The sequence below is a fragment of the Nyctereutes procyonoides genome, unplaced genomic scaffold, assembly GCF_905146905.1.
Source record: "Nyctereutes procyonoides isolate TBG_1078 unplaced genomic scaffold, NYPRO_anot_genome, whole genome shotgun sequence".
Taxonomy (NCBI): Eukaryota; Metazoa; Chordata; class Mammalia; order Carnivora; family Canidae; genus Nyctereutes; species Nyctereutes procyonoides.
Window position 1 is genome coordinate 18,324,155 of NW_026575020.1, and position 18,478 is coordinate 18,342,632.

Sequence of the window (18,478 nt, forward strand, 5' to 3'; positions counted from 1 at the left end):
AGAGGGAGAAGTATGCTCCTCACTGAGTAGGAAGCCTGATGTGGGGGCTGGATCCCAGGATGCTGGGATCATGACCTGAGCCAAAGGCAGACACTTAACTGACTGAGCCACCCAGGTGCCCCTAAACATCCAGTTTCATCACTTGCAAGATTCACCTTTCACAAAATACTGGTACACACAGTGCAGCCAAGTTCTTCACCTCTTTACAACAGGGCTCACCTTCTTCCAGTGTCCAATAACATATTCCTTTTCTCTGTGCGACCTCACCAGAATAGCCCATGCTGTCCAATTCCTACCAACTTTCCATTCTGAACTCTTAGGGCTTCCCTAAGAAGATAGAGGTTTTCTCTACAGCTCTCTTCTTTTCCTTCTGAGCCCTCACCAGAATTGCCTGTTAAGGCACATTCTCAGCAATGATGAAAGTATCTCATTTTCTCACAGGCATTTCAAAACTCTCCTGGTCTCAGTTGCCCATTTCCAAAGCTCCTTTCACATTTTTAAGTATTTGTTACAGCATCACCCTGCTTCTTGGTACCAATTCTGTCTTAGTCCATTTGGGATGCTATAACAAAAATACCAGATGGGGGTGCCTGGTATTTTTGTGGCAATAGGGCAAGAAGCTCTCTGTCTGGGGTCTTTTTTTTTTTTTTTTTTTTACAAAGGTACAATTCTGCTCAAGAGGGCTGCATTCTCATGAACTTATCACCCCGCAAAACCTTATCTCCCAATACCATCACATTGGGGGTTAGGATTTCAATGTATGAATTTAGGGGGACGCAAATATTCAGACCACAGCAGCCTCTTTGCTTGCCAGCCCTTGGTATTGCCAATCTTTTTAACTGTAGTCATTCTACACAGCATGTAGTGGTATCATTTCTATCTGATACCATTTTCTTTTGGCCTGCATAACTTTCTGGTACAGATCTACTAGTGAAGAATTCTCATGGTTTTTGTTTGGCTGGAGTCTTTATTTTGTCTTTAGTTTTAAGAGAGGGGGAAGAGAATTTGGCGTCTCAGTTCCTCCTACCTGCTCCTCACAGAGCAGAGTTCCTATGCACCACTACCACATGGTTAAGAGGTTTGTGTAAAGCCCCGGATCCCCTCCCTGTCCACCTGGGACCCTGAAAGGCTTCTTGGAGAATCTGGCTGGGAAGTTCTGATTCCTCTGGTCTCTTTTGTCCCAGGCAATATAAGGTGAGATCCATGTGGATTTGCAAGTGGGACAGGGTGTGAAAAGAAGTGTGGGGTTTGGGTAGTAGGATGAGTGTGTTCATGAAACAATGGTGGCTTCTTTTGTCTGTGCTCTCCCAAAAGCTATGGGGCCAGGAATAATGCAATTATTCTTTATCCCTTTTGCTGTTTGGAAGTTCTTGAAGCCTGATTGTAGGTCAGCCTGTTATTGTCTAGAATTTGGGAATGAATATAACTTCACTGCTATAAAATAACACGCAGAGTTAGAAACTGATTACTCCACTTCACCTGGATCTCAGGCTTCCTTAATTTGATTCTCACCAGCAACCTCAATCACCTTAAGATAAACTACTTAGATACCAGAGGAGAGTGAGAGATAGGGGTGGGGGAGCAGAAGAGAATGAGGCAGTAGGTCCTCTAAAAACCCCAATTTCGGACACTTCTTTTGGTGTTGGCCCTGGGTCCCCTATGCCCTGGCGGAGAGTATGTGTATGTGTGTGGATAAATGTGTTAGGGCTGCAGCAAAAAGCTGAGGGCCCAACCTAATGAATCCCTGTCTCTGATAACTGCAACATGTAGCTCAGGTTGGGTGACTAGATCCCTCTGCCCACCGGGGAAGGTGCAGAGAAGTGGCTCAGGCCCTAGTTAGTAATCCTATGCTCCTGAAGTATGGCTAAACTTTTATCAGCTAATGTGGGTGGCCAGCTTGCAGCTGGCTCTCCTCCCCCTGGGAATGCCAGGAAGCATAGGGCTATAGGGGTCGGGGAGTTGTCCCCGGACTGCCAGTTGCAATTGGAGTCCTCTTGCTTTCGTGGAGGAGACACTCCTGCCCATCCGGTCGCCGGCTTCAGCACTGATCTTTCCACTCCCTTCCTGCCACTTGGCAATGTTGGAGGTACCGGCCAGCGCCTGGATTTCCGCCTCCCTGCTCAGCGAGACAGCCTTGGCTCCCACGGCGACTGGGGTGGAGTTGACTCCAATCCAGTTCGAGCTCCGCGACACCTGGGCCAATCTGGACCTGGAGCGCCCTCTGGCGGCGTTGGACGCCGGGCCGGGCCCTCCACGCACAGCGCCGGGCTTTGGGGTTGGTCCCCAGAATGCGCTGGACAGCGCCTGCAAGGTGGCGGAGCTCTGAAAATAATTCTGCCTTGATTATTACCTCACCCCTCTCTTGGTCCGGCTGGGGGAGGTGCGACAACTGCTAGGATGGGTTTGGCGGGGGTCCAGGGAGAACCAGGGTACTGCTAAGGGTGGCTACATCAGTGTGGACATGTAGTTGCCGGGCCTGGAGTCATGCCTGTCATTTTTCTCTGAACTGGTCACTGCCAAGAAGATCTATACTGGGCTTGCTCGGCCTTTTGGTGTCCCTCAACCTCATCGCCACCACAGCTGAGCCACCTCCTTCACTGGACATTGGAGCAGGAGGGGTGCAGCTGTCTGGGGAAGTTGGGGGGTCTCCCAGAGTAGAGGGAAGACTGTCTTTACTGTGTGGAATGTGCATGAGAGGAATTCCAGAAACTTCTTTCTGCTTATATCAACATCTCTGGACCCAAAGGTAGAGGAATCAGCATGGTTTGGATGTGTGTGAGGGGGGTGTCGAGCCTTGAAAATTATAGAGACTTTCAGATCTCAGCCTCCAAACAATCACAGGAAAAATCTGGAGTGGATAGTGTTGCTGTACATAGTCAGCTGGTGCCAGTCAGGACACAGGAATCAAGTATGGCCTAGACAAATCACTGACCTTTGGCCTTCCCAGGTAAGCATGGGCCTACTGAGATGGCTCTGGGATGGTCACAGCTGTTGAAGAATAAAGGAAATGGAGATGCCTGGGTGGCTCAGAGGTTGAGCGTCTGACTTTGGCTCAGGTCATGATCCTGGAGTCCCAGGATCGAGTCCCACATTGGGCTCCCTGCATGGAGCCTGCTTCTCCCTCTGCCTGTGTCTCTGCCTCTCTCTCTTTGTCTCTCATGAATAAATAAATAAGGGATCCCTGGGTGGTGCAGCGGTTTGGCGCCTGCCTTTGGCCCAGGGCGCGATCCTGGAGACCTGGGATCAACTCCCACATTGGGCTCCCGGTGCACGGAGCCTGCTTCTCTCTCTGCCTGTGTCTCTGCCTCTCTCTCTCTCTGTGTGACTATCATAAATTAAAAATAAATAAATAAATAAATAAATAAATAAATAAATAAATAAATAAATCTTAAACAAAAAGAATACAGGGAATGCTGCTGATTTGGGGGTCATTGTGGACATGTCTTAGATTTCAGGCCGGTGCTGGTTTACACAAGGGCAGCTGCATGCTGGGCAGGTAGGGAATCCATGACACTTCAGCACTAGGAACTGGACAGCATCCTCAGGACAGTTTGGCAAAGCCAAAGCAGGGATGGATAGTGGCTTATGCTCCCTGAGTGTGGACCATAGAGGCTGATGGCAGAACCCTTTTGGAGGGGCCTGAGCTTCAGGACCCCAGCCTTGAGGGACTTAGGGCCTGACATCTGCACACGTAGGTTTGGGACCTGAGCTCCAGGAGTTACAGACTCTGGGTGTCAACGCTTTGTAGTGCTTCAAATTACAAAATTTTTAAAAAATTCAATCCAAAAAAAAAATTCAATCCATTTACTTACATGTATTTTGTTTTTTTAAGATTTTATATTTTCATTCATGAGAGACACAGAGAGAGAGGCAGCGACATAGGCAGAAGGAGAAGCAGGCTCCTTACGCGGAGCCTGATGTGGGACTTGATACCCAGACCTCAGGATCATGCCCTGAGCCTAAGTCAGACGCTCAACTTCTGAGCCACCCAGGCATCCCTGTTTACTCACATGTATATTTTACATAAGTTAAAAATCCTCACTTCTGCCACTGTGCCAGAAGTTTTCCTGAAAAGCCTTCATTTCTTCCTTGATCCTGTTCTGTACCAGTAATGGAAAGGTACTGTCTGTATTTCAAAGGTTATAGCTGACAAACACCTGTTTGTTGGTCTTTCTGGCGAAGCGCTGGGCGAAGCCAATGGAGGTCATGTTAGAAGTGTCTCCAAGGAGGGAGGTAGACACAGGGATGGAATCGTAGCGGTTGCACATGGTCATTGTGAGGTTGCGCAGGTGCGGCGTGGCCCACACCCATAGGAAGAATGAGTCTCAGCTGCATGACATGGAAATGGATGATCTGCTCCCACAGTCTCCCACTGAAGTTGTGCAGAGAGACATCCCCACCTGCAGCGGCCCCTCCATGTGGCCCAGTGGCCACTGGCCCACAAGCACTGAGTCTCCAGCTCTGCTCAAATTACAAACAATTTTACAGTCTTCTGCTTCTCAACAGCTCAGGGAAGCAGGCGTGCACATCCACACCAATAGGTGAGGTACCTCAGAGAAAGTAAAAGTCACATAGCCATGGAGGGGTTTGAGCCAAGACTCAAACAGTTGCCTTGGGCATAGCAGATTTATCCACAAAAACAATTATACTCATGTGGGGCCCTTATTGTAGTGGGATCCTGAGGGCTGATAGGCTCAACACAAAGGAGGAGGCACTTGGGAGTCAGAATGACTTATGACCCTAGGTGGGGCACTGGACATGTGGGATGGGAGCCCTGGTTAGGCTGGGCAGTGCTTACGGCTTCAAGGAGGCACAGGCTGCCAGTTAAACGTAATTGTTCCTAAAGCCTGAGGTGCCACTCAAGGCCCGTCACAGTTCATCCATCTGGACTCATTAGGCCGGGATCCCCACCTCCAGGCCAGAGCTCACTCATCTGTCCCCTGACCAAGCTATCTCACTAAGGGCTGGGACTAGGGTGAGTCAAGTGAGGAGGCGAGGGTGCAAAATTTGAAGAGGCACTCTCAGGGCTGAGCAAGTGCAGGCTAGCATCGGCAGGACCTAAGACAGAGTCTGTCTCCCTTCCCCCTTTTGCCTTTACTCTAAGCTTTGGGCTCCTAGAGGACAGAGACTGTGCCTACTATTGCCTGGGTGTCCCCAGCCCAGCATGTGAGCAGGACAGTGCTGTCACTTGGAGTTCCATAAACATTTGTCAGTGGTTAAGCCTCCTCTTTCTTTCCTGAGATAAAAGGGGCTTAAGTAGGGAAGAGCACGTGTATGTCACTCAATCGAACCGATTCTGGTTTGGCCAGGGTCTGGACTTCTCATTTGCTAGATATAAGTAAATGGAGTGTCGAGGGGGAAGAAAACCCAGTGCCCTGGCAAGATCCAGAAATTCCAAGTCAGAGGTAAAGGGCATTTAGTCCCACATTCTTTTTTTTTTTTTAATATTTTTATTTATTTATTAATGAGAAGGAGGGAGGGAGAGAGAGAGAGAGAGAGAGAGAGAGAGAGAGAGAGAGAGAGAGGCAGAGACGCAGGCAGAGGGAGAAGCAGGCTCCACGCAGGGAGCCCGAGGCGGGACTCAGTCTCCAGGATCAGGCCTGGGCTGAAGGCGGCGCCCAACCACTGAGCCACCCGGGCTGCCCCAGTCCCACATTCTTTTTACCTGTGGGGCAACAGAACTGGAGAGTGACGATGACTTGGTCCAAGTCACAGAGTTCCCTAGGGACAGGGACGGGGCTACATAACAAATTCTCCGGCGACAGCGTGATCTAATCCGGGACGTCAGACCCGCTACTGGATGCGCATCGAGTGCATCGACTTTCTACTCCTCAGGACTGGAGCAAGGAGCAGGATCGATCCATTGCTTCTGACTGCCAGGGAGTGCCGCGCGCCGATTGGTCCCGGTTAAGGAAACGGGGGAAAAACGCGAGCGGCGTGGAACCTTCGGCCAGAGCCTGGCACGTCCCGTGGGAGCGAGGCCGCCAGCGACCATGGCGTCGCTCAATTGCAGCGCCGTCGTCTGCGTGATTTGCTTGGAGAAACCCAAATACCGCTGCCCCGCCTGCCGCGTGCCATAGTGAGCGAGGGGGTCGTGGGGAGGAGGGCGGGGGGGGGGCGGCGGGGGGCCGGGCGGGGCGGCGGGGTCCCCGGGAGAGCCCGCGAGGCCTTTCGGGTTGACGCGGCCCGTGGCCTCTGTTGTTACAGCTGCTCGGTGACCTGCTTCCGGAAACACAAAGGTAATAAGACCCCCCTTCCCCTCCCCCTCCCTCCGCCGCCCTCCCCTCCCCCGGGCAGGCCCCGCGTCCCGCCGCACTCCCTCCTGACCTTGCCTCGCTCTCTCCCGTCGGAGCTCCCGGGGGACCTCTGTGAATGCCTTCCCGGATTTTGAAAAGTCAAAAATTTCTCTACCTTTCGTCCTTCAGACCGGTCCCCCCCCCTTAAAAATGGGGGACAAAAAAAAATAAAAATGAGGGACAGCGGGGCAGCGCCGGTGGCTCAGCGGTTTAGCGCCGCCTGCAGCCCGGGGTGTGACCCTGGAGTCCCGCGTCGGGCTCCCTGCGTGGAGCCTGCTCCCTCTGCCTGTCTGTCTGTCTCTCTCTCTCTCTCTCTCTCTCTTTCTCTCTCTCTCTCTCGAATAAATAAATCTTTTTTGAAAAAAAATGGGGGACAGCTTTGGCCATCAAAGTCTACCTTAGCAGTTTCTTCATCTTAGTATTCTGTCGCTGAAGCTGTGCTGGCTGAAGTTAACAAGAACATTTTCTTTCCTTTATCTTCTTTCAAGATTTTTGTTTATTCATGAGAGACACAGAGGCAGAAGGAGAAGCAGGCTCCCTGTGGGGAACCTACTGTGGGACTCGATCCTAGGATCCCTGGATCACGACTTGAGCCCAAGGCAGTTGCTCAACTACTGAGCCACCCAGGTGCCCCCATTTTCTTTCTTTTAAGTATCTTGTTAGAAACGAGGCAGGGGGGATCCCTGGGTGGCGCAGCAGTTTGGCGCCTGCCTTTGGCCCAGGGCGCGATCCTGGAGACCCAGGATCGAATCCCACGTCGGGCTCCCGATGCATGGAGCCTGCTTCTGTCTCTGCCTCTCTCTCTCTCTGTGACTATCATAAATAAATAAAAATTTATTAAAAAAAAAAAAAAAAGAAACGAGGTAGGGGATCCCTGGGTGGCTCAGCGGTTTAGCGCCTGCCTTTGGCCCAGGGCGCGGTCCTGGAGTCCGGGGATCGAGGCCCACGTCCAGCTCCCCGCATGAAGCCTGCTTCTCCCTACTCCTGTGTCTCTGCCTCTTTCTCTGTGTCTATCATTAAATAAATAAATAAATAAATCTTTAAAAAAAGAAAGAAAGAAACAACGAGGTAGTGATTAGTGCTGCTACATCTACATTTTAACACCAATCCTGGGCGTCTCCTCAGTCCTCAGGGACTCTTGCCCAGGACTTCATGCTGGGTTGACTCTTTGGTTAAAGTTCCTTATTGATTTTATGTATCTAGTGTCATCCTCTGCAGTGTCTGACTTAGAGGTATGTTTCAAGCTGCATTGCTCTCTTGGCTCTTTTTTTATCCTAATAACTCTGGACCATTTTCAAAGGAAACTTTTCAGTTCAAGATAGGAAAGAATTCGTACTGCTTTTGCTGGAAATAGGGTTGGGAAGCCGGGTTGGTTAGCTTTGCTCTGGCTGTGCGGCCTTGGGTGGCACTTCTATGAACCCCGTAGGGCATTTCGAAGTAATCTGGAGCTCTTAATTGTGTGGCCCTGCTGCTGCCAGGGTTTCTCCTGAAATACACATTTGAGTAATTCACTCAACTCCAGCCTCTGTAGCAGTCAGTGGTTCTTAGAGGTGTTGCTCTCTGGAGGGAGACACATTGTGACAATGTTTCTGTTGTCACAGCTGAAGGGGGTTGGGGGCACTTCTGGTAATTGGTATTGATGCAGATAAACATCTGTGGCATGTGAGACTGTGTCACACCATTAAAGACCTTTCTAAAAAACAAAAACAAAAGACCTTTCTACCCTGAAAACTACCTGTGCCTTTGATGAGAGACATTGGTTTGGGGAGGAAAGGCCAAAATGTGGCATTCTTCTTTCTGCACTTGAGCCCCAGCCACCCGCTGGGCCTACCCTGTCCATCAGCTGGGAGTTATTCGTCACCTTGTCCTTGCACCGTGACCCTAGTCTTCCAGGGGTCTGACCTTCTTCTCCCAGGAATGCTTTTTCCACCTGGCAGCGCTTCCCCTTTGTCTTCCAGTCCTTTCAGGTGATGTAGATCAGACTCCGCTTACTCATGTCTAGCTGTCATCCCTAAGGCTCAACCCCTTGGAGCGGGTCTCATGACTTTCATCATTGTAATCCCAGTGGCATGTGGTACATGCAGATTTGGCATCTGAAACTGCTGAGAAAATAGTTTGCTAATTGAAGTCAGTGTGCCACTTAACCTTGGTGAGAGCCCTTTGGTTAGGCGGGATAAGGAGGGTGAGGACAGCCCTTCAGGGTGCATGAGGCCTGCTTCCTCCATCCTCTGCTCATGGTTACTCATTTTCTGGATGCTGCCCTTTGATTGGATTCCTCGCTTCCTTTGTATCCATCCCTGTCCCTACTCACATCCCTTTCCCTATACATGTTTCCCACCTAGATGCTGGCTTGGTGGGGAAGTGCGGCCTTGTCACTAAAGCAGAAATGACACGTGCATCTGATTTGTGTCTCTTTCAGAGCAATGCAACCCTGAAACTCGTCCTACTGAGAAAAAGATAAGGTCAGCTGTTACAGCAAAAACTATAAAGCCTACAGAAAACAAAGGTGGGTTGGTTGACTTCAAAGAAACCAACCTAGGAAAGGGTTTTAAATAGAAAAGGCTGAAAGGAGATGTGGACTGGGACAGGGAGTCAGGAACGATGCTTCATTAAGGAGCAACAGCTTCCTTATTAGCACCAAGAGTGGAGGCACCTGTTGTGTATTTTAGAGCAGCCTCAGGGCATTGTTAAGGACAAGAAATAAGAGGGCAAGAGGCGGGTGGCTGTGGTGTGGGGGTGAGGGGTGGACTCTGCTGGCAGGAGTCTTCTCCCCAATCATGGCTTCAGGTCTTCCTCCCTCCCCAGGCCTGGCTGGAGCTGTCCGTTTACCGGAGCTAGGCTCAGGCGGGATGCGGGATGCTGCCTTTGGCCCCGGTCACCTTCCGGCTGCTGGGTGCTCCTCACAGCTTACTGTGGGAGTGGGCTGTCATCCCATCCATCTCTCCAGACTTCAATATCTCCATGTACCATGCCAGGCTCTGAAAGCAGCCCCTCCTGGGTGCCAATAACCTATTTCTGTCCTTTGAGAAAGTTCCTTGTTGGGTTCAGGCTGTGTCAGAAATTTCTGGCCATGCTGAAAGCACAAAGTATTCATTTTAGCAGGTTTTTACAGAACACCTAGTTTTTCAGCCCCTGACAGGGTTGGAGCTATAGTGAGCTGGAGAGATTAAGAATTGGAAAATCAGTGCTCACTTCGGCAGCACATATACTAAAATAGGAATTGGAAAATTTGGCTCCTGGCCCGCAGAGCACAGAGAAAACACGTAGAGTAAGCATTTATTAAACTCCCCAGTTCTTTGCTTCACCTTCCTTCCCAAAAAGAGGAATGTTGGTATAGTCACAAATCCTAGAAAAGATCACTTTATTTTGTCAATACCTGCTTACCCCTACTACTGTCACTGGTGTGCACATTTTTAATCTGTTGGAGTAGTTGTTAGACTCTGGCATTTAGGTTTTGTTTCTAATCATAATTGTGTTCTGTATTCCTCAGATGATGATGAGGACTCTGTAGCTGATTTTCTCAATAGCGATGAGGAAGAGGACAGAGTTTCTTTACAGAATTTAAAGAATTTAGGTAAGTCTGTGCTGTGCTTCTTTATCAACCACTGATACATTTAATCCAATGTATAGAAAGTGATTTTTTTTTTAAGTTATTAAATACAGGTGACCCAACAGTGCAGGGGTAGGGCTCCTGCCCAACCACCCTGCAGTTGAAAATGTGTGTATAACTTTTGACTCCCCAAAACAACTACGAATAGCCTCCTGTTGACTGGAAACCTTACTGATAGCACAGTTAACATGTGTTCTGTATGTTTTATGTATTATATGCTGCATTTTTACAATAAAGTGAATGAAAGCAAAGAAAATGTTAAAATCACGAGGAGGAGAAAATACATTTATAGCACTGTATTTGTGGGGAAGAAACCTTGTATATAAGTGGGCCCGTGCAGCTCAAACCTGTGATAAGGGTCCCCTGTCCTTGAGAATGGCATGCAGAGTCCTTTAGCCACACAATTCTGTAAATACTCAGGGCTTCCACATCTCCCAGCCTCCCTACAACTCCTTTGGCCTGGAATCCTACTGGTTTGGTGGGTTGGCAAAATTCTCCCTCAAGGCTTGGTTCAGGTTACCCTTCCTCAGCTAAACTTTTTTTGACCTTTTGTCTTTCTCAGAAGTAAGCACTTTTCACCTTCTCATAGGGCCTTGAAATATACCCGTCGTATTTTATGTTAATCTCTCTCCCCCACCAGTCTATAGGGCAGGGGCTGGCATTTATTCCCACCTACCCCGGGCTCAGTGTGCGGTCTGGCCATCACAACAGACGGTAATCCCTGGATTTGGGTTTTTAGAGGGACTGGGGTGTTAATAATGTCCAGTGTTGTTGTAGGCCTGTGCAGTCAGTCCTGTGGCAGCTCTATGATGTGTGATTAACAGGTCAGTGCAGTTCCTGAACATGGGAGGTTTCATTGTTTCTGTCTCATCGTCAGGCCCACCCTGCTGTGCACCCAGTCCCACAGCAGTGATAAGCCTGAGGGCAGGTGTGAAGTTTTGTAAACTATAAAGCACCATGCAGACGTCAGTATCTGTTCTGAGGCTGCTGTGCAAGGGCCATGTGCTGACGTCAGCAGCATCCAGAGTATTTGGTAGAAGTCTCCTCACCAGTGAGACCCTTCAGGCCTAAGAACAGAGCATGCCAGCAACTTGCTGCTGTCCTCTGTATTGGTGCTGAGGTTTTGTCCTAGTTGAAATGGCATAAAGTTAAATTATTTACAGAGATCCCAAGAATAAGAACCTGTGATGGCATTTAACTTGGAGATCATCTGATATGCTGACCTCATCCTGTTTATGTGGAGCATTGGTTCCGTTCTTGAGTTTAAAGGTTACGGGGATGCAGCACCCTTGATATGTACTACACTGGACACATTTAGCTTTTAGCTATCACCTGTTTCCACTTGAACTCACTCTGGCTTGCTTGTTCATTTTTAAGGGGAGTCTGCAGCATTAAGAAGCCTCCTGCTCAACCCACACCTTAGACAGCTGATGGTCAGCCTCGATCAGGGCGACAACAAGGCGAAGCTCATGCGAGCCTGCATGCAGGAGCCCTTGTTTGTGGAGTTTGCAGACTGTTGTTTACGGATTGTGGAACCATCCCAGGATGAGGATTCCTAAGATGGACTATTGTCCTGCTCACTCGAACATGGGTGCGTGACTCTAAGAACCTGTCTCCTCCCCCGAGAAGAGCTAGCGTGGGGCCCTCAGCAAGCGTGTGCCGCACAAAGGGTGTGTGTTTCAGGCAAGATGAGGATACTCGAGGTGGTAAACCCTTTATTGGAGGGAGAACTTAACATTCAGATAGTTGTCTTTAAATGTTTTAATTTTGGTGTTTAGACATCACACAGAATTTGTCAAGTTTCATACTCATTTGAGTTAAAACTTGCTTAATGTCGCTAAATAAAATCAAGATACAGTGATTTGATGGTAAATTACTTTGTTCATCCTTAATTCATAATTGCTTGAAATTACATTAAATAAATCAATGTATTAAATAGTAGGGTTTTGTTCCTGTAAATATCCCAGTTGAAATTTTAGAGCTAATTTCAAGCCGACGTCTGTTCTGTTTGTAGGGAATCAGGGGAGCCCCACTGTAGTGACAGACTCCACTGCTAAGCTGGATCTATGAGGGTAGTAAAATGTGGGAAGTAGTGCTCTGTGGCCCTGAGGTTTCTTAGCCCTGATTTGGTAACCAACCCCTGACCCCTGTCAGGGCTCGGAGATGTCGATGGGAGCCCCAGGTCCCTTGTGTAGGGCTGCGGCAGGCAGCCTTTACTCGCTCTCAGGTGTTTGGAGTTGCTGTGGGAGTAGTTTGGCAGCTTTTGTGGATTAAATGTCTTTGGCAAGGCAGCTGGCAGGAAAAGGCCTCGTAGACACAAAGGCACCAAAGGATTGCCCAGCCAGGTGAGGCTGAGAGGTGAGAAGACATCACGCGTGGCCCAGACTGTGTCTTTCCAGCAGAATCTGATTAAAGCCAGTAACACTATAGGGTGACGGTTCAGGGCAGATGTCAGCATATGGCAGTGGAGACTTTCTGCAGTGGAACTTGATTGAGCCCTAGGGAGAGATAAGATAAGAGCTTAATTCCAGCTCCCAGGAGTGCCAGCTTCCAGGTGCCTCACAGAGCAAATGCTAGAAATGCAGAGGTGTGAACAAGTACTGGTATGAGAGTCACAGCAAGAGCAGGATTGAGTTAATGCTTTTTTCTCATTCTAAACCAGTGGCAAAGTCCAAAGCAGTATTAAAATATAAATTTTACATCCATTCAGTGTGATGGGTGAAGGAGCTCTCCCCTAAGAGTATTACCTGTCACAGTGTTAAGACTGCTTAAAACTGGAAGAGCAAACAATTACACTTCTGTTTATACTCTGGCTAGCCTGTTGTCATAGGAGACTTTATCCAGATTACATCCCTTCTTTTGGTATGGAAACCCACTGTTTCACTTCCTTTTGACTTGTGTCCCTTAAACCTTGCTGTGACCCCATGTAAGAGGCTGAGCGTGAGCCCATAATATAAAAAGAGTTCTGGGACCACCGACTTAGCTGCTTGTCATTTGTGCAGCTGGAACAGGAGATAAACCAAGTAATAATTGGAGGAAAATATGCTAAATTCAGTGTTATTTGAGAGTATAAGCTGTCTTCACAACCAATTCATTCATTCAGAGAGAGCGAAGAGAGAGGCAGAGACACAGGCAGAGGGAGAAGCAGGCTCCATGCAGGAAGCCCGACGTGGGACTCGATCCCGGGTCTCCAGGACCACACCCCGGGCTGCAGGCAGCGCTAAACCGCTGCGCCACTGGGGCTGCCCACAACTTAAACTTTTTTTTTTTTTTAATTAATTTTATTGGTGTTCAATTTACCAACATACAGAATAACACCCAGTGCTCATCCTGTCAAGTGTACCCCTCAGTGCCCGTCACCCATTCACCCCCACCCCCCCCGCACAACCTAAACTTTAAAAAGTAAGACTAGTTATGGAGATTCAGAGGAGATGCCAGAACAGTCAGAGGCAGTTTTTAAAAAGTGAAAGGGCTCTAGAAAATTCCTAGTTGTAGTGATGGAAACAACCCAGACTTGCAGCCAGCTGGGAAGCAGAGAGTTCTGTCCGAGCAGGGGCAGGACAGCCCTTTTCCCAGCCTCTTGCTTTCTACGGGGACATGAGGGGCTAAGAGCCATCTTGGGCAGGATGGCCATCCTGTCCACAGCTTACCTGAGGCAGTGCTCGGATGGATGTGATGCCAGCTTGTTCCTGTGCCGTCTGGACATTGTGGCTGCTGTGGCTCCCCGTGGGTAGCTGGAGGCAGGCCCAGACCACCAGCTTCCTCCGAAAGCCCTGGACACCCACCGATGCATTGGCAAGGACCAGTCCCAGGGGCCAGAGGCGGATTATTGCTGCCAGGAGGCTGCTCTGTGTCTGTGGCAGCAGGCAGGAGCCCGTGGAAAGGGGAACCGGAGACACGTGTTTTTCCTCCACATCATCCAGTTCTTTAGAAGCAAGGAAGGCCATTCCAATCTTAAAAAAAAAAAAAAAAAAAAAGCTACTTTATAGTTCTCAATTTATTAGCTCTTAATGGAAACCAAAACTATCTTTAATGATACAGCTTAATGAGGTTAACTGAAGGGCACCTGTTGAAAAGCTGGATGCCTTCAACTAGATTGGCACCATGTGGCTGAACTTTTTACCCAAGGCACTGTACTTAGGCCTAATGTATGCCACTTTAAAGATAGCCTTATTTTTTATATCATAGCTTTATTGAAATCTAATTGATCTATCATAAAATTCACCCCTTTAAATAATTTCATGGTTTTTATTTTTTTATTTACTTTTATTTATTTTTGAATATTTTATTTATTCATGAGAGAGAGGGAGAGAAAGAGCGCGATGCAGAGACACAGGCAGAGGGAGAAGCAGGCTCCAAGGAGGGAGCCCGACGTGGGACTCGATCCCGGGTCTCCAGGATCACACCTTGGGCCGCAGGCGGCGCTAAACTGCTGTGCCACCGGGGCTGCCCAATTTCATGGTTTTTACTATACTCCTGGAGTTGTTTACACCACCCTTTGTATGTCTCAGCCACCCTACGGGACAGGTGGTATTTCCTGCACGAGGATCAGGCCATCCAGTGTGCAGTGGCAGGGCCAGCATTCTAACCCAGGGCCATCTGGTACCAAGCTGTCCATCCATCCTGACTACTTGAGTCACATACTCACTCTCCATCTCTTCCATGCACGCTTGATGACTGTGGCAGCTGTGTGCAGTCTCTGGACGTGTTTCCGAGTTAACCAGGAACGGATGGCTAAGGGATTTGCCCAGAAACAAAAGAAGTCATTAGACAATAGTTCATTAGAACTATTGTTAACTTGGTGCTGAAGAAGTTTGGAATAGGTGCCTTTTCCATGAATGCTACCCTGTGCCACTACATAAGATAGGGAACTAAAGTCAGTTCTGAAGGAACCCTGGCTCTGAAAGATCTCTCTCTCTCAGACCATTAGGCTGGGAGAGACCTTGCATGACAGGGGCAGTGGGGGCAGGGGGGAGCACACTCACCTCCTGCATTAGGGTCTGTCTGGGGCAATGCCCAGGGAACAGAAGGGTTCTGTTTTCTGGGAAATCTTCAGTTGAATTTGCTTACTAGCTTTATGAATTCACAAACAGTGACCCCACTGTGCATCCACGTGTTGGTAAATGGGAGAACTACTGGATGGTAGACTGATCATGTGGCAGTTTTCATTTCCTTCTCTTGCAATTTCAGCATTTTCTGGTTCTTTTTGGTATAGCTGCATTCAGAAAAGGGGCTATTCCATTCAATATTAACACATTTGGATTCTAGAAAACTAAAAAGTTTAAAGACAGATCCAAATCCTGTTATTTCACCAACGCTTAGTTTTTTTGTTTTTTAAGGATTTTATTTATTTATTCATGAGAGACACAGAGAGACAGAGACACAGGCAGAGGGGGAGAAGCAGGCTCCATGCAGGGAGCCCAACGTGGGACTCGGTCCCGGGACTCCGGGATCACACCCTGAGCCAAAGGCAGACACTCAACCGCTGAGCCACGTTGGTGTCCCACCAACCCTTACAGTTCTATAATGCTTCCTTATATGATTTTTTACGTCTATACACACAGAAACACATTTAAGGAAGGTAACATCACCCCTGATGTGCAGTTTGGCATCCTGGTTTAAATATCATATTGGAAGTGGTTTTCCATTAAATTTAAAACACTCTTCAGAACGACTTCCTAGCTGCATCAGAAGGATAGTCCATAATATAGCCGTGGGTTTACCACTGTCAGATATGTGGATTGTTTCTCGTATTTTTATTTTCAAAATATGACTACCATGAACATGGTTCCTATATCTCTTCCTTTGATGAATCAAATCTTGTTAATTTTTGCCTTCTCAAACTCATTATGAGCCCTGGACGCAATAGGTAATGATTTGTCATAGAAAAAAAGGAAGATGGCAAAAACTGCTCTCTAGGTCTGGGAATTCAAGGCAAATTTTTAGCCTCTGCTACCTACACAGCACCCTTATTTGTGGTGTGACCTAGTTTCCACTGAATTGGAGAGACACGCTGGGTGAGGTTTATCAGAATTTGAATCCCAGTGCACCATAAGGTCGTACTGTCAATGTCTTGAGGCTGGGACACACCCTTGGCATATGGGGTCTCAAAGAGCACCATTTCAAAGGAAATCTGTATCATATGGGGTCTGCGGCAGCTGACAGTGGCTACACGCAGGCCTGTCTGCTGGCCTGGAACTGTGGCTGTGTGCCCAGAGCCCTGCCCCTCCTACCTGCCTGGATGAGCACAGCGGCCTGCCTCTGCCTCTCCTGCTTGCGGTGCCAGTGTCGCCTCCAGCCACGTTGGATGCAGCGGGCACATTGTTCCAGCACCTGGGCACGTCCATGTTCCAGAAGCTCCAGCTGGAAGGAGGAGTATCCACTGAGGTCCTTGGCCTCTCCTCCCACTGCCCTGAAGTGGTCCTTTACACTGTGTCCTGCTGAGGAGCATGAGACTGGCTTGTGTGAATTCCCCTCCTTAGCACAAACCAGCTTACCATGGAGTCAGTCATGAACACCTTGGTTCTGCCACAACAAACTGGGGCTGGTGTGGCCTCAGCTGGGTCACTGAGTGTGGCTGCAGCCTGAGACAGAGCTGGTAGAGTGTGGAGGATGTCCTGAAGGAGAGGTTGCAGTGTGGCCGCCTCCGTGCACGGAGACCCTTCTGTAGGATGGGAGACAGAGGTCCCATCAGCTCTTGGTCATCTGCACACTTCTACAGACTTAAGAAATTGGTTCTGGTCTCCCCAATACTCCACAGGCTTCTTTGCTGCTGTTCTTGGCTCTAACCACTTCTTCATCCTTTTTTGGGGAAGCCATAGGTGACCCCTCTGTTGTTCCTCAGGCCTTGGCTATTCTGAGGAACACTGGAATCCCCACTTGTGACTGTGCCCTGGGCTGGCCTGCAGCCTCCATTCCCATGGGTCCCCTGGGCAAGCTGGCAAAGGGCACTTGGTGGCAGGACTCCAATCTGGAAACCGAGGCTACTCAGCCAGCCTTTGTTCCAAGGCCCCAACATGCTGAGGGCCAAGCAGGGCAGCTGGGCCATTCCCTTTGCCCGTGACCCCTTAACTCCCTGCCATGTAGGAGAAAAGGGAGAACAAATCCCAGTCCCAGGGAGGCCCAGCAGGTCCCCTTGCTTGACCTCCCGCGGCATGCAGGACTGGCTCCTGTAGAGGATTTACCTGAGGGCTCTGACCACCTTTTGTTGCCCAGTGCCTCTCTGGGGACAGAGGCTGCCAAAGAAGACGCCGTAGACGAGAAACCGCAAAATCAACCAGGGGCGAAGGGGGCTTTGGGGACGAGACAGTGCAGTAGAACAGATCAGAAGAGAAGGGGAGGAAAGAGGTGGGAGAAAGAATGAAAGTGACAAAACTGCCTGAGAGAGGAGGGGAAGCAGAACTGTCCCAGGTCTGACAGGCTCCAGGGTAAGGTTGTGTGTGTGGGAGCACCTACTGCTGGGGTGGGATCCTGCTGAGCAGAGGCCTCACACCCAGTCCTTGGCCTCTTCCTCCACCTGTGCGGAGGGGGAGGGGTCTTATCCTACCAGCTGACAACCTCCAAACTGGGGCCACATGCCAGACCTTTCCCTTGATTAGAGTGTGCCAAGTGTCTTGAATACCTCTCCATCGGATGACTCCAGGGACCTGGAGTTCAAGTCAGCAACTTCCCCCAAACCTCTCTTCCCCATAGGCCAGGCACAGTCTGGCCAGTTTCTTCCCAACACTGCCCACTATAGCCACATCTAGCTTCTCTTGACTCTGGCCAACATAACAGCCTCACTCCCATGGTCTGCTATGGGGGCCCCACAGTGCTCTCCAGAAAGCACAAGGCTAACATCACTCCCTTCCTCCTCTGAGATGCCTCCATCTGTTCAGAGAGTTCGCTTCTCTGATATGGCCTGCCTATCACCCCAGGCTCACCTCCAACTGTTCTCTGCCCTTATGGGCAGGCAAAATTGGCCTGGAGTGCCTCACACACAGTGTTGTTTCCTGCCTGTAGGCCTCTGTTCAATTACCTGTCTTGTGGAATGCCCTTCACCTGGTCAATATCATCTGTCCTCAGACACCACTTCCTCTAGGAAGCCTTCCCTGATTCACACCTCCCCAGCACTCCCCACGGCATTCTGTTCCTACCTCTGCCTTTCTACTTTCCCCACTGTTTGTTGTCTTTTAGTCTGTTTCCTCCACTGAACCAAGAACCATGAGGCTAGGGCCATGTTTTACTCTGCTCTGAGTGCCCTGCTCCTAGCTCTGAGATGGCCCAGGACAGATGCTCAGTTAACTGTGCTTGAACAAATGAGTATCAAATGGGCCCCACTCACCTGAGTGCTGTTCATCAGGAGATGGGCTGTGGGGGCCAGAGGATGTGCGAGCATGGAGCCTTCTCAGTAATTCATATCGTTCCACGAAGTTCTGATGAGAGATCCTGAAAGCCAAAGGAGGTAGAAGACAATGAAGTGACTTCATTTATGGGCCTGGCACAGCGCTTGGGGCCACAGGGAGTTCCTCTATTTAATCTACTCAGCAGCCAAGAGAGGCGCTGCCCTGTGTCCACTGAATGGATGAAGTGG

The 18,478-nt window shown here is 49.3% G+C and overlaps 2 protein-coding genes and 1 pseudogene across 6 annotated transcripts in view; 1 reads left to right on the forward strand and 2 right to left on the reverse strand.

Moving 5' to 3' along the window:
* Positions 1–4,028: 4,028 nt before the first annotated feature.
* On the reverse strand, positions 4,029–5,995 carry LOC129514731 (proteasome assembly chaperone 4-like; annotated as a pseudogene).
* Positions 5,858–11,779, forward strand: ZNHIT3 (zinc finger HIT-type containing 3). The gene is made up of 5 exons (XM_055317019.1): positions 5,858–6,079; positions 6,208–6,239; positions 8,716–8,802; positions 9,787–9,870; positions 11,284–11,779. Exons 1-5 carry the CDS (start codon positions 5,994–5,996, stop codon positions 11,463–11,465), a joined length of 471 nt encoding a protein of 156 aa, XP_055172994.1. The 5' UTR covers positions 5,858–5,993; the 3' UTR covers positions 11,466–11,779.
* Positions 11,596–18,478, reverse strand: part of MYO19 (myosin XIX) — a 36,434-nt gene continuing 29,551 nt past the window's right edge. For 3 of the 5 annotated variants that reach the window (XM_055316954.1, XM_055316945.1, XM_055316960.1), the window contains 6 exons: positions 18,230–18,333; positions 16,404–16,570; positions 16,140–16,269; positions 14,555–14,640; positions 13,557–13,859; positions 11,596–12,404 (listed from right to left, as the gene is read on the reverse strand). In XM_055316954.1, the coding sequence (XP_055172929.1) occupies positions 12,276–12,404; positions 13,557–13,859; positions 14,555–14,640; positions 16,140–16,269; positions 16,404–16,570; positions 18,230–18,333 (919 nt within the window). In that variant the 3' untranslated portion in view covers positions 11,596–12,275. The other 2 variants (XM_055316968.1, XM_055316972.1) reach the window with 2 other exon arrangements.